We start from the raw sequence: 15166 nt of genomic DNA on the forward strand, positions 1-15166 counted from the left end.
ATTGTTTGGATAATGCAGTTATTTTCATTTTCCTTCTCCATTTACCTGTCTGCCAGAGCGACTGTGAATATCCTTCACTAGTCTTACACCCTTACTATTGCACTGTGCTACTGTCTGTAAACTCCAATTTAAACTGCATTTTATTACATGACTTTTGTCTATCTTTTTATTCAGTTTGCCTAATGCCTAGAGCAATTGGTCCACAACTCAGGCTTCTAATTAGTAAGGTGAAATGAAAAATGTTCCTGTAGATGATGTTGTAAGAGCAGTACTATATAAAGAAAATGTCACTTGAGAAGCCCTGGTAGATGAGGGTAACCAATATGTAGTGTTGTTCATGAGTTTTACAGTACCAACTATATTTGTGTCTTGCAAATGATTTCTCATGTGTAACTTTGTTTTATAGCCCTTAACCAGTGCCAGCTGGAAACCAAAGACAAGCTACTGAACCAATTAAAAAAGGTCCCCAGTAAGCAGGCAGGTTTCATTCTGTCTGGACCCCCTTAACTACTGCAGCTTGACCCAAAATCCTTCAGGATTGCAGACAGTTTTACATGAATCTACAATTGCCCATCAACAACGTCAGTAGATGCAGAGTAGCTCACAAGGGAAGTCAACTCACTTCTTGCTGGTATTATCTGAGTTATTAAGGTACTGTTTTCCTCCTCTCTAGCACTGAGTTTTGGGGGTAAATCATCCATCTCTTTTTAATCCATGTATTTCCATTTTCCACTGTAAGGACAAAAGCAAAGATTGCCCATTAAAAGGGGCAGAAACAACTCAAGAATCAGCTTGTAAACACTACTTTTGGAGTATGCCTTGTCTTTTTTAGAAAATTGTTGTAGGAACAATGTTGCCTCCTCCCCACGAAGAGAGTAGAACACCTGACAGTGGTGTTCTCCCCTTGTACAGTGAGGTTACACACTGGGAATCTGCTCACAGGAATTCTTGTGACTGTATGTAAGGCAGCAAGGGAGGGGGGAAATAAAAGAGGTAAGCAAAAGAGAACAACAACAGTATAATAGGGCGAGCATATCGATGACTTCAGCCCTAGTTATTTCTCTCTTGTAGTGAAGAAAATATGTCTCCTGTTGCAGCACTGACACTGAAGTAACTACAGGACAGCTCTACTGCTGTTCATGGAGATGGGTTGAAAGAACCACGTTTTTCTTTCATTTCACCCCACACCAAGTACACAATGCAATCATGCAGGTTGTGAACTGGACAAAAATTCCCCTATGAGCAATGAATTTGATTCAACAGTTATCAAGAATCAGAGAAAAGTTTGCAACACAAAGCAGTTTTCTGGGGGTTTGTTCCCCCCCACCCCGTTTATTAACCTCAGGCACCTGGGTCTAGTTATGCTCTCAAACTCAAGCAGCTCCCATTGATTTTACCAACACCAACACGTACTTGAGTCCCATTCAGGATATTCGGCTTTCCAACATTCCCATAGGATTACTGTCAATGGCAAAGTACTTCTCAGCTTCTTAGGATAGAGTGACATCTTGTGGTTTCTTCTTTTGTCCATCATTGAAAAAACAAAAATCAGCCACAAAAGCTTTGACTAAATTTTTTTTTGTTCTGGTATAACACTAAGATCTTATTTGTTCGAGGAACGTTCTGTACTTGATTCATAGAAACTGATACAACAGTTTATTTTGCCATCATCAAGGCTTGTGGAAGGATAGTGAAAATTAATGCTTGAAGAGCAACAAAAACATTCCAATTCATACAACATGACAAATTTTTGTCTGAATGTAGTACTAATCTAGAAAATTTGTTTGGTGCTCAAGGTCATGTACAAGTGGGATTGTATTAGTTAAATAAGTCAGTCTCCAGTGGTAGCACCAATAGTAAAGGATTCATAAGGAAAGCATGCTTTCCAACTGCAGATCTGACAAGCATTAGCATTCCCACCTGGACCTCAGTACATGTATGCAAGAAAGAGAAGATGATAGCATTAGGCAATTGCATCTCATGCTTAAAAAATCCATCTGCATCACAGGAGGATCTCAGTAGACAGTGTTACATCATGGGTCACTTAGACAGCACAACTATAGAAGTTTCAGTAATTTATTTTCTCATATAGTCTCCAACACAAAATACAATTTTTAATTTTTCTTTTAAGACTACACACCTAAACTCACATGAGCCACTATTGACAAATTCCCCTTATCAAAAAAAACCCCAACAAAAAGACAAAATTGTTTTGCTAGTTTTGTCTCGAAAAAGCAATAGCATCTTTGAAAAGAACATTATACAAAATCTAGATTAAAACCACAACAGAATAGTATTCATATACCTCAATAAATTGGTAACAATACTTATATTATCATTACTGCTGAAAAACAATATTGTTTGAGAGCTATTCTCATTGTGGTCTACCACTAAAGTCTTTGCATAATTTGGTAACAAATAAATTCATGTTGTTGAAAAACATAATTCTCAATTTTCAAGAAACATGAAATGTCTATTTTGCATCTGTAAGGACTAGAAGAGTATCAAGTGAAATAACTAGTGTTTGCATTTCTGTATCTGCTGGTTTTCCTCTATGCCCATTTAGGCAATTCTCAGAATCAGATTTGGAAAATGCAATTCTGCATCATTCTACTTACACCTATGCTCAGTCTAACTGCTAGGGATGTCTGTGCACTTGCCTGATATCCTCTATAAATACTTCTGACTGGCAGCTGTCCTTCCACAATTCCATAGCTTTAGTTGAAATCTATCTTCAGCCTTCCCTTGGTAAGAAGCATCTATGTTGCAAGGAATTAATGCAAAGAAAACACAAAATTGGTCAGGAAGAACTTTCCATAGACTGAAAAGAAACATGATTGAGGGTTGTCATCTGCTTTCCTATATCTTTCCAAATCAGACTGAACACCTCAAAAATAGCCTGAAAAAATATAATAGCTTAAAAATCAGGCTGCCATAAGGTTAAAACCACAAGAGATCCTTAGTTTATGGGTCATTTTTACAGACATTAGGTGATGTTCATAGAATCATTTAAACATGAAGGACCAGCCCTTGTGTAACTCCATGTCAAAGGAGCTGGTTTTACCTGCAGTGAGACTAGTTCTAAGTCTTGGTAAAATTAGCTCTTGCTCCTTCTTAGAGCACTCCCTTTTTTCCCCCCTCCCAAGCATAACTTTTTTAGCTATACAGAACTAAAATTACAATTTTTGTCAAAATTTGAACACAAAAACTGTCTCATCAAGTCCAGACTATAATATACTATGGGTAATAAGCAACAGCAATACACCAAGGAGCTCCATTTGTCTTCTGTGCAACAGAACAATTCAAGGAGGCAGGGACAGAAACATATTCAAATGCCCTTTCTCCAAGGGAGCATAGCCAGCCTCCATGGAGAACATCCATCACTTCAGTTTGACCTGCATGATTTGCACCAGCAGTATAAAAATAGTGAACAATGTGTCAAATTTTGGAAGTTCTCCTTGCATGAATAACTTTGTGAGCAATATCTGTGCTGTTTTGAAGTGAATGGATGCCAGAGAAGCCTATAACTAAAGTTCGGCTAATATACATTTGTTCTCGTAGAATTCAAAAGACAAAACTCCTATTGACTGAGAAGAAACCCACTTATTATCCAAAAGTTTGTATTTATAATCTGTTTCAAAGGAGCCCCTCCCTTCTTTTCTCCTATTCTCTCTCACCTTTTTAATAACTTCTGTTCTTTTCATATTTTGCACAATAAGGGAGGAAATAATTATATGCCTCTCTGGTGACAAATGGTACTTCGCCTCCTCTTGCAAATGGAAACAGCAACTAATTCCCCTGCTAATATTTACTTGTGGTATGTGTCATTCTCCTCTCTGTCAGTTTATGCTCAATAAAAAGACAGGAATGAAAAGGATTATGTTGTTCCTTTAGACATTTATTTATGAATAGAACATTTTTAGACTCTTAAAATTAAGGGTGGGTTTTTGGTTTTTTTTGTTTTTCACTTTGAGAGAAATCATTCTAGATCCCTGAAATGAGATACTGCAAAGTTTAGGTTAAAGTAGAACATCTACTTCGGGGGAGAAAAATATGTCCACACAAATGACATAAAATATTCAAGTATTTTACTTCAGTCACATACATAGCTATTCTACACTGACTAGTCTCAAATATTCATGCGATCAAATTTTATTGGCATCAACAGTTACGGAAGATGAATTGCAGAGTCACATGCAGGAGCATTCGTAAAAGCAACATTTTAGAATTACACGTGGGAGAGTTCACACAAAGTCTACCACAGTTATCACATAGAATAAAATCAACTAGGCTTAATTTGCTCAATTAACTTTGATGAGACAGCGTAATGCAGTTTGTTTACTGCTTTTACAGGAACAGATCACATTTTCCAGATGTAGGTCAACTCTATAAATCATCATCAAGGTTTGCCATTTGCATTATTCTGAGCTGCACACATTCCACTCCTGTCTCATTGATCAAGTCAGTCTTTGGACTGTAAAAAAATTACGAATAATGGATTTGCAGTTTTTTGCTTTACAATTCACTAGAACAAGAAACAGTTGTTGACATGTACACAACTTTATTTTAAGGACACGGCAATCACAATGACAGAAACAGAACCATTACTTTAATACTGTAAGTTTTTGTCTGGAAACTGACTTGCACACAGTTAGATCCAAAAGCATTTTAAACAATACCTTGGGGGAAAACACAGCAAACCTTAAATGTATTAACTTCAAACTTTATGTGCTTATCTTCTCTTTTTGGTAGCTGGTGGCAGTTAAAGCTCTTCAAAGTCATGGCCACTTGTATTCATTGCTTCAGGGTGCATTACCCTTCCCATGAATAACACAGTACCTGTGGAAAAAGTGGGAAGGGAGAAAGGGAAGGTGTCAGAACCAAAAGGAAAAGTTGAGGTTATAAGATGACGAATACTGATAATAGTAAGTTCTAGAGCACGTGGTGCACAATTTTCATAGGAATGTGTGTCTCAGAACTTGGCAGCCATGAAAGGCAATGGATCACCAGCACTAGAGAAGAGGACCTCTTTGTATTCAGAGCTGATACAGTACAGACAAGAACAGTAAAATCCTCTGCATTTCAGTGCCCCTCTGCTTATTCTAACGGATTAATTGAAAACCCACCAAAAATCAACACAAAGGTGCACTTTCTTTTCAATGGTTCTGATGAAGGCCCATGAAGTACTGCCACTGATGTCAAGTGGTTATGACACAGTACTGGTTTCTAGGTTGGGGGGCTCTAAAGGTGGCAGCTAACCTTAAATGAAGTGTGAACACCTCAGAGTAACTTTCATGATCCCTTCTGACCCTCACATGCCTAGGCTGCTGGACAACGTTCCTCACAGAATTAGAAGTGAGCCCCAGAAACCACCACACTGATCAGTTAACGATTATTAATAGATAGATACTTTGCGTTCACAGGTTTACTCCACGTTAGAGCATGCAACCCACAATAAGGAATTCTCTATATGAATACTTGGTCCCCTATGCTATTTAGTCACCATTTATGTCTTATTTTATACATTTCTATCTAACCTGTTTAAACACAGTAATCAATCATGAGCACTTAGGGTATTCTTGAGAATAATCACAGATTTTTTTCAAAAGGTTTCTAGCCTTAGATTTCTAGCTTAGTAATGAGCTTTGAGGCTTTAGCTATAGTTGTTGGCAATTCCTCTTTCTACATGCAACAACAATGCCTGTGCAACATTAAGAACCGCCCGAAGGCTACTGAGCTCTACTCTGTTCTGACTTCTTTATGGGGAGATTTTTGTATATCGAGTAGGGAAAAAGGGCAGATACATAATTAGGCAAAAATGTGCCTGGAGGAGAGTATCTACAACAGCAAGGATACTCAACTTATTTCTGGTCAAAAAAACCCAAACACCCTAACAGTTGGTATCATGCGTTGCACACAAGTGACCCTACCTAGCTAGACTGCAAGTATTACTGCAATCTAAATGGTTTAATAAACATTGATACCTATGATGATACCTTTTTCCCTCAAATACAGGGGAAAAAAACCCCCAACCTGTCAAACTGAACCTACCAGAGTTTGCTTGAGAACATGTAAGATACCACAACACGCAGACCCATACAATAGTCTGTTTTGTCACTCAGTCACATCCACATCATTAAGACAAATTACAAATACGAAACTAAGGAATTACTTAATCATTGCCCATTTTGCTAGTGAGTGCTGTTCTCATCCTCTGCCTACCACAGAGCACTTCAAACGCACAACAGAATTATTCATAGCTGTAATATCTGTCCATTATGCAAATCATTTGGTACTGGGAACATATCTCACTGGTCTTACTACAGCCAAGCTTTTACCGAATACAATGATTATGGATATTCAGGGCAGTAACACTGTGTTCTCTAAAGAAAAATGGTGATTTTTTTCTTCCCTGGGGTTTTTAATCACGTAATTGTGAATATTTTTCAGGATTATGTCAGATTTTGGTGTCTTTCTTGGAGAAACATTAAGGGGACATAGAAAAGGTCAGTCTTTCAGTATTAGGTATTTTAAGGAAAATTCATAGTACAAGGTCAGTTCATTGATCAAAATATGCAATTTTCTTTTGTATACTTGATGATGTACTGTGAAAAATGTAGACAAGAGTCTGCAATATTCTCACCTGTTCTTCTGTTTCTGACCAAAAAGAAAAAGGGATGATCAACTATAACTTGAGGATACAGCACTGCCATTCTGCTAATGGCAATCATTCCTAAAGGAAATAGAACAGAGGCAACTTGTTAAATATCACTGCACATTCTCCTGCTCTTCATGAGAAATACTTGAAGTTCATGAGCAGAATGAAGTCCCACACTCTCAGCTCTAAGCATCACCAAGAAATAGCATGAAAAATCTAACTGAAAATGACAGAGTAATTGCATGCCTATTTATGCTTTAAGAATGATTAACAATGGAGAGTGGCACAATTTCCCAGGCTAAGGGAGCAGCTTATAAATTTTAAGATCCAGAACCTTAAGAGGAGTTAGGACTCCTGCTCAATTGTAGAAAGAAAATGCATTACATTAGGCAGCACTGTTGACCTGTTTTAAACAGCTCCAATCCTGCAGTTGATAGTAAAAGGTAACACTTAACTATGGAATATGCAACTACTAAATGGGCTGATCTTGTAGCTTTTAGCTTAAGTCCTTAACTAATGCAGAAGTTGAAAGTAAAATTAACAGGGAATCAGGCAGAATTCGGCCCTTTGTTATTTTTACTTGGAGATGCATGGATTTCTCCAGGATATCATTCTTATTTCCCAGTGTTTCATTTACTTTATCTTTTCACTGCACTGTTAATAAAGACTCATGCATGCCAGAAATTACTGTTCATATTAATGTTACAATTCAACCCAATTACTGATATTCATGACCAGGGAAGTCATTCTTCCTTGCCTTAGTACAAGTAGAGGCAATTAGAAATCACCTAATGATACATATTGGCAACTAATTTAACTTAGTTTCAGGAAAAGCATGTGATAATCAAGAAAATCAACCACCTGGCCTCCTAGCATTAACAGGGGCCAGCTATAGTTTTGCATTTAGCAGCTCCCATCTCACATCTCTGTAGACAAGCTTATTAAAATGCAATTGCAACAACTTTCAACTCCTCCTAACTATTCTGTATCAAATGCCTCTGACCATCTCAATTAGCAGATCAAAAATTACGAATGCTTAAGTTCCATAAAGAAAATGTAAATTGCAGTCTGTACCCTCTTGACAATCAGAAGCCAAAGAAGGAAGAGGTTTTCCACAGAATGCTTAAAATTCTTTGTGAAACACACCATGTTAAAAAAAAAGTTAAAACTCTTCATTTCCAGATTCCTCTTCTAAAATACAGTATACTTGCTATGCTGTGTCTTCATGCTACGTGTTATTTAGCTTTCCTGGCTGTACAGCAAGTCAGTTTTAAAAAAATTAATTAACACAGAATAACCAGACATTTGATTTAGTTCTGCTTTTCAGTCAGGTACCTGAGGCAGCAGCAGCTTCTGATCCTTCCTCGTTAACTTCTAGAAATGCCTTGTGAAATGCCTTTGAAAGGTAAAGTTCTTTGTTATCTGGAGAGGAAAAGGAAACATACTTCAATTAGGCTCAACAGTAAGATTGAAGTATTTAAAAAAACCCAAACTAAACACTGCCAAAACCCCCAACACTATTACCCACTTTCTATACCAAGTAGGGAAGGACAAGAGCTTTGTGCATAGGAGTTGCATTAAAATACCTTCTGCCAATACCTTTAATAGCACCATTTAGCTCCCCTAAATTTGTAGTGGTCTTCTACACTATGGATATTAGAATAGCTTGGCACTGGCTATAGCACCAGTATACCAGACCGAGTAAAAGATAATCCTTGAACACAAGATTTTAAATGCAACCATTGGGAGAAAGGATTATGACATTATATAGCAAATACTTATACATAAAGAATTTTATTTCTGCATTAGGTGCAATATAGACTTCCTCCAGGAAAAGTAGGTATTTTCTTTCTTCTTGTCATTAGATTTAAAAGAAGCTGAAGATAAACATTTATTGCAAAAACCACTATGGAATTAGGTTTTTCAGTCTTGTTTGTTTTCCATCCCTCTTTGTCAGTATTTTAATTTCGGTCCAAGCCTGCTCCTGCTTAAGTCAGTGGATGTTTCATCACTTTTCTTCAGGAGCTAAATGATCAGACCTATTGGGATACTTGGCATCTTGCAGGAACCAAGACACATAGCATCATTTAATCTGCTTGACTAAGTTTCATCAGAAAGACATAACAAAGATTAGATATACATTTATTGTACCTGCATAAAATCTGCAGTAATGTCAGAGCACAACTGGCAGTGAAGAAAGGAATAAAAGTTTTCTCAACAGGGAGATACACAACCATCAAAATCTAATCTAACCTCCCCAGTCAGACAGCTATACATTTTGCATTTCTGATCCTTCACAAAATGTTCAACACCAAAACTCTAGCTGAAGGCTGACTAAGGAGGGAAAGTTTGAGACTATTTATCTAATTGGTACCCATTTATTTTGGCTCTCACAATGACAGCCACTCATTCTAATACTAATGCAAGCCAAAACCACAAGAGACAGTAGTTAAAAATGTCTCCCCAGCAGATCTCGTTACTGCTACATACACTCAGAACTGAAGTAAGCCTCCTAGTTCAGCCGCTTAATTTAAATCTCACCAACAAAAGGCCCAAATCATTTGCTTTGGGATTATGTATAGTAAAACATATACTAGATTGCTAACTATTGTACTGGTTCTAGGCTTCAATTCCAAGCCTCCAGTAATGCTATCTTGAAAGCTCAGACAAAAATTTCCACCATGTGACTTTAAAACACGGGACACACAGCATCTACTGATCTTCAACACTGAGTACAAATCTCACAGTTTTTGTATCCTTAGCTGTTAACAGAAAGGCCACCTGAAAACACAATGGAGTTGCATTCCAACACTAACATCATCATTAAGCCTCAAGCATTACCAGCAAAAAATAAATCACAAGCTATCTAAATACCATAATCAAGTGTTAAATAGTTATCCCCTAAAGCTGCCATTCCATTATGGACCCATTAAGACGTAAACTTCAAAAAAAGTTTTAGAACACACACTGGATGTGGAAGCACATTTACATAGGTGATAATGGATAGATACCCAAGGCACAAAGGGTGACAGATTGGCACACCAGAAAATTCTGTTGTGCATGTTACATTATGTGTGTGCACATCTTTGTAAACAGGTCAGTTAACAGAATTCTTGGTAAGTTTATCGGTCAGTTCTGCAAATTCTACCTTCCAGGCAGCTGTATTTTGCTATCCTGGCTTGAGACCTTTTCAAAGCTCTGTTGAGCATTCGAGCTATGAGGCACATACCAAAAGAAAACAATGACTGAGCAGCCTTTATAGAAAAAGGCTGGTTTGGGGTTCCTTATCTGAAACCCAAATAAATTTTTAGGTTTAATAACAAAGAACCATCCACTTTGCCTAATCACGTATTTCAACTGTGGGGTTTTTTTATTACAGCACTTAAGCCTGCTCCTGTGACCTGCGATATTCACAGCAATACTCCATATTTTCATCCTAAATGCTTTATTTTGCATATTGTGTTGGTGCTTATGGCACACCGAGGTATATTTCTGGTCAGAACACTTGGCATCTCAGAAGATTGGTCTCCATCTGATGAGCCTATAGACCCTGATTCTGACAGCATAAACATTGCTAACCTTTACCATCAGGTATAAAAGTAGGCCTACCTGTAAATGTATTCAGGATCTGAGTATTAAAAAAATCCAGCAATATTTTAAGTTGACAGGAATACAAGAAGTGCCACTGCAGATGAGATCAGTACGTCCAATTAGTCTAGCATGCTGCTCCAGTATTATTGTTGCTAAGAAGCCTTACAGATGAAAACTACAGTGCAACTTATAAAAGATCCTCCCACTGAGCACGTGCCTTATACACCAAAGTTTCTAATCCACAGAATATACAGCATGCCTTTATTCAATGTAGCAGAGAGAGTTTTGATTGCTCTGAATAATTTTTTTTTTTTTAATCCTACCTATCTCATGACCTCAAGGAATACCCAGCAAAGATCTCTGTGGTTAAGTTTTCCATGAGAGATGTACTTTCTATTTTGGTTTCAATTTGTTGCCTTTCACTTCATTGAATATCTTTGTCCTTGGATGGTGAAAAGAGCAATTCCATATCCCAATTTATTCTGTCTGCTCCTTTTTATATTGCTACTATCACATCCCTCTCATTCATCTCTCCTGGAATTGATTGAATCTATTTTCATATGGAAGCATAATGTTGTCATTGAGTGTTCAGGCATTCTCCTCTCTGCTCTGTTTCATGATTGTCAAATCACTAACTGCAATACTTCAATATCATACACATCTTGTCATTATTATACATCTTTCCTTTATGGCTTTCACTGTGGATAAGGCGAGGTTTACCTGAGTATCTACTATCATGCCATTTTTTTCTAGTAATTTCTTTGAATCTGCATTTTCATAGCAACCAGCATGATTTGATTCTTAGCAGCTCAGAAAAGTCCCATGGAGATTTGGTATCAAAGTTGAAGCTTTCTGCAGGACCCTAGCCTAGATATCAATTAATGCGTGGGAGTAATCTGAGGCTTACTTCTAACGTACATGACTCCGTTAGCATCACATTTCATTTGTCATTACACTCCATATGCTTGCAAACTCCTACTCATAGCTGCCAACTGGTTGCTCTGGAAGTCTCATTTTAAAAAAAGCATGCACATTTATTGGCTTTTCTAGCTTAGGTTGTCCCCAAGAAATTATACCTACCGCAGTTAAGACTTTGAAGAACTATTTACTGGACTGGTGCTCTTCTAGCTAGTTCATATTGTGAAAGTAAGTGATTAAGATTGCTGCTTACTGAAATGCAGGTCACCTTGAGGTTAAAAAGCAGTTGCCATTTAAGGCATTATACAACAGTAAGAAGTATTATAATCATTTGAAAGGGAAGGAGAGCTTTAGTATTGAAATTAGTTCAAGGGTAAGTCCTAAGCAGTATCAAAATACTCAAGTATCAAGTTTACGTGCTGTGTAAGTTATAAAATCCCAAATACCAGAAGTTGTTTCAAGATTGTTTTTAACACCTGATGGAATCAGAGATGCAAATAAAACCTGTCAAAGTCTTTTGCTGAGTGTCAGAATACATGCAACTAGACAGCCAAATGGGAATGTCCTCCTACTCACCTGTGTTAATTGACAAAGAACTTAATTTCTGCAAGAAAATAACATTTAAAATGTGCATCCAGATTAATACTTTCTCTTTGGTTGCTCACAATCCAGACATCCTGGAAGGTAAAGCTGACTCGTCTATTTCCATTTTTCAGATTGAGTGCAAAAAGCAAAAGATTCTAAATATTGAAAAATAAGTCTGTAATCCTGCAATTTGATTTATATCCACTAAGCCCACATAGAATTTCACTGAACTCAACAATCTGTGCCTGGATCTGATTACAGGATTAGGGCCGTTGTTGAAATTGCAGAAGGCTTCCCTTGACAATAATCCAAAGGCAAGAGCAACAGGAGAGGGGGAAGAGGAGTATTTTTAAACACAACAGAATTTCTGAAAAATCTCCTTAGATTTTCTTTTATGATTTGTATCTCCCTAAATTAAAAGTGTCCAGACAAACATTCTATTCAAATATCTGCATTTAAGGTTTCATGAAGTGCCAAATTTTCCAGAAGGTTGACACTGAGATACATGTAGACTTCTGCCTTCAGCTTCCCTGTTACCTGACATACTATTCAGGTATTTGCAAAAGCAAGCTTTCAACATTTTTCTACACAATTTTTTTTCCCTTCTTCCTCCCTCCTCATTTTACTTTGTGAAAATTATAAATAGGAAACATATTCTGTATTTTAATTACTTAAATTTTAATCGCCATACCATCAACAACAGGGTTTTCATTAAAGATATTACTTAAACATTTTCCTATTCTTAATTTATGAATGACATTTTCATCACCTGGTGGCACATGTTCTTTTCAGTGAAAAGAATGTTACGGTAAGACTCATGAATTCTCTCTATAGACTGCTCTACATTACTTCATAAACAAGTTAATCTTTAAATGGCAGAGGAGTTAATTCAGTCATGCAAAACATGGCATTTTTGTTTTATAAAGTACAATTGTCAACAATATAAAACTTTAAAAAAGTCATTAGTCACATGGATTAAAACACAAGCAAGTTCCAACCTTTCTGATAACCTCTCAACCTCAGAATTAGTCCCTGATATATAGGTGAATTTTACATGAAATGAAATAAGAGACAAGCACTGCCTGCGCAGTTCAATCTCCCCTGTGTATTTTCCATTCGCCTTTGTACTTTTCCTCAAGTACTTCCTCAAGACCAGAAATTATTGGAAAGATTATTTTCCTTTAGGGTGGCAGAGAAATTGAAGGTGGTTTTCTTCAGAAAAATTATTTTTAAGAAGGATTTTTCATTTATTCAAATTCTTTTCACATTAGGTAACTCCATCTTTCCCCACAATTTCATTGGGAGAGTGAAAGTGGCAAAACAGTGGAATAAGCTACATGATATACTATAAACAATATTTCAAACTTGCAAAAGTGAAAAGGATATGAAAATCGCAAGCATTTCTGCTGAAATTTTAGAGGAAGGTTCACATTTATTACCACTATTTTTGAATAAGCCACACAGGTGTGACTGCTTCCAGAGACAGACAATTAAGAACAGGTATTTCCCATCAGCTAAGGATCTGGCTGATTAGACAGTAACCCACAGAGCAGAAACACATACAGGGAGCAGTATGTAAGCATAAATTACAAGAACAATGACAGAAATCTCACACTGGCACATGCTTCTAGATAGAGAACAACTGGGTTTGCCAAAATTCAGGTCTAGACAGACCATGCTGAATACACTGCTTTAATGGCTACTTTTGTTATGCAAAAAATCAAAACAACTTCTCAGGCAAAGATGACTCAACTGTCTTTTGTGCCACTTCAATACCTTTTAGGAGGTAATAAAAGCACAAACATCTTGTTTCCACCTGAATTTCTAAATGTATTGGATATTTCAACTTCTGAAAATAAAGTGTGACAACATATTGAAATAGGCAAGCAGCATATGTGACTAAATTGCTTTTATCTCAGAACTCTTTCTTTCCTGAGCTGCTTCTATACATCACATATCTGGGGAGATGACTAATTGTACAACAGCTTAATGCTCTTAATGCTATGAGCAAATAGCCCCTTGCACAAAATGCATTTGCCATCAAGGCACTGAAGCCATATATTGCTCTAACAAGGATCTGCCTCTTGCATAGTGTTACACTTTCTCTACAGTTCTAATGAGATCCAAGTCTGAAATATTCGGAGTGAACTTTCTCAGGTCAAAAATCTGTGCCATCTCACACACATACGCTGTACCAACCGCCCCAGCTACTTTTACAACGAGAACACTCTTAAATTATACAAAAATCCCAAAGGATCAGAAAAATTGCTAGCAGGTTTGTGTTTTCCCCCCGTAAAACCACTTTGAAGAGCTTGTTGGTTATCTTTTGGCAATATTAGTACTTCCTCATACACCTTGAGAGACAACACAAGAACCTCTTACCAGACATCGCAGTAAGGTCAGCACTACTACTGAACAGCTCTGTAATTCCGAGACCTCTCCAGACATCTTTCAGATCAATTTCCTGTTCTACTGTGAACCTGGAGAATGTAATAGAAAATTACAAAAAGCCCAGAATGTAAGAAGTACTTACCGTTATTAGAAAGGTAAAATTTCTAAGTAACAACAATTGAAACACCAAGGTAAATAATGTACAGTAGGAGATTTGGCACTGGCAGTATAGCATAGCGACACCTACAAAAATGCTTGCAAATTGGTTTACTTTCACAGGTAGATTTCTTTTTCTAATGCAGAAGCGATCAAAAATATGCTAATGGAATGTACAGTCCCTGACCATAAAACCTCAGTGCAAAATGATGCAGTAGCTAATGTAAATGCTTGCTTTTTATAAAAAAATTTTACTATAAAAAACTGAATTTAATTGTACACATACTAGACTAGAATATCAAATAAGGTAAAGGACAGCACAAACTTCATAGACAGCTGTTGGCCAAGAAAGAGTAAGAAAGTAAGGAAGATACTCCATTTTTATTTAGACAGTGTAAGCAAAGACCAGCAGTTACGAACATGAATATAAAGCACTTCTGACTCAGCTTCTAATTACTCTGGTGGCAAAATTTTAATTGGGTTTTGATTGTGAGTAAAGAACAGGGAAAACAAATAGTTGCATGTGCATTTGTGCTAACGAGTACAACCTGGCAGGATTTCAGGGTTAGCTTGCAAAGCCATGTTCTGGACTATGTCACTATACTGGAAGGACAAATTGAGACTAATCCTGAGGGCAAGACTTTGGGCAAAAGCTTGTTCCATTTACAAAGACTTCTTTTCAAACATTTTAAATGTTATGCCTGGTGTAAGACAAAAAAAGACTCAAGTCCTTTATGTATGGCCAAAACCAGACTGGACAGCTGGAGAAACAAAGAAATATCACAGAATAATAAGAAGAATGGCAGTCCCAACCAGAAAATACCAGAATTCTACAAACACAAGAGACTAATTATAAATGTTTGTTAT

General features: G+C 37.0%; 1 protein-coding gene across 3 annotated transcripts in view; it reads right to left on the reverse strand.

Moving 5' to 3' along the window:
- Positions 1–2062: 2062 nt before the first annotated feature.
- The window catches only part of SERPINI1 (serpin family I member 1), a 52603-nt gene continuing 39499 nt past the window's right edge, over positions 2063–15166 (reverse strand). For all 3 annotated transcript variants that reach the window (XM_054835255.1, XM_054835256.1, XM_054835257.1), the window contains 4 exons: positions 14135–14232; positions 7994–8080; positions 6644–6733; positions 2063–4839 (listed from right to left, as the gene is read on the reverse strand). In XM_054835255.1, the coding sequence (XP_054691230.1) occupies positions 4763–4839; positions 6644–6733; positions 7994–8080; positions 14135–14232 (352 nt within the window). In that variant the 3' untranslated portion in view covers positions 2063–4762. The remainder of the gene's footprint in view (positions 4840–6643; positions 6734–7993; positions 8081–14134; positions 14233–15166) is intronic.

Source organism: Grus americana, chromosome 9 (assembly GCF_028858705.1).
Source record: "Grus americana isolate bGruAme1 chromosome 9, bGruAme1.mat, whole genome shotgun sequence".
Lineage (NCBI taxonomy): Eukaryota > Metazoa > Chordata > Aves > Gruiformes > Gruidae > Grus > Grus americana.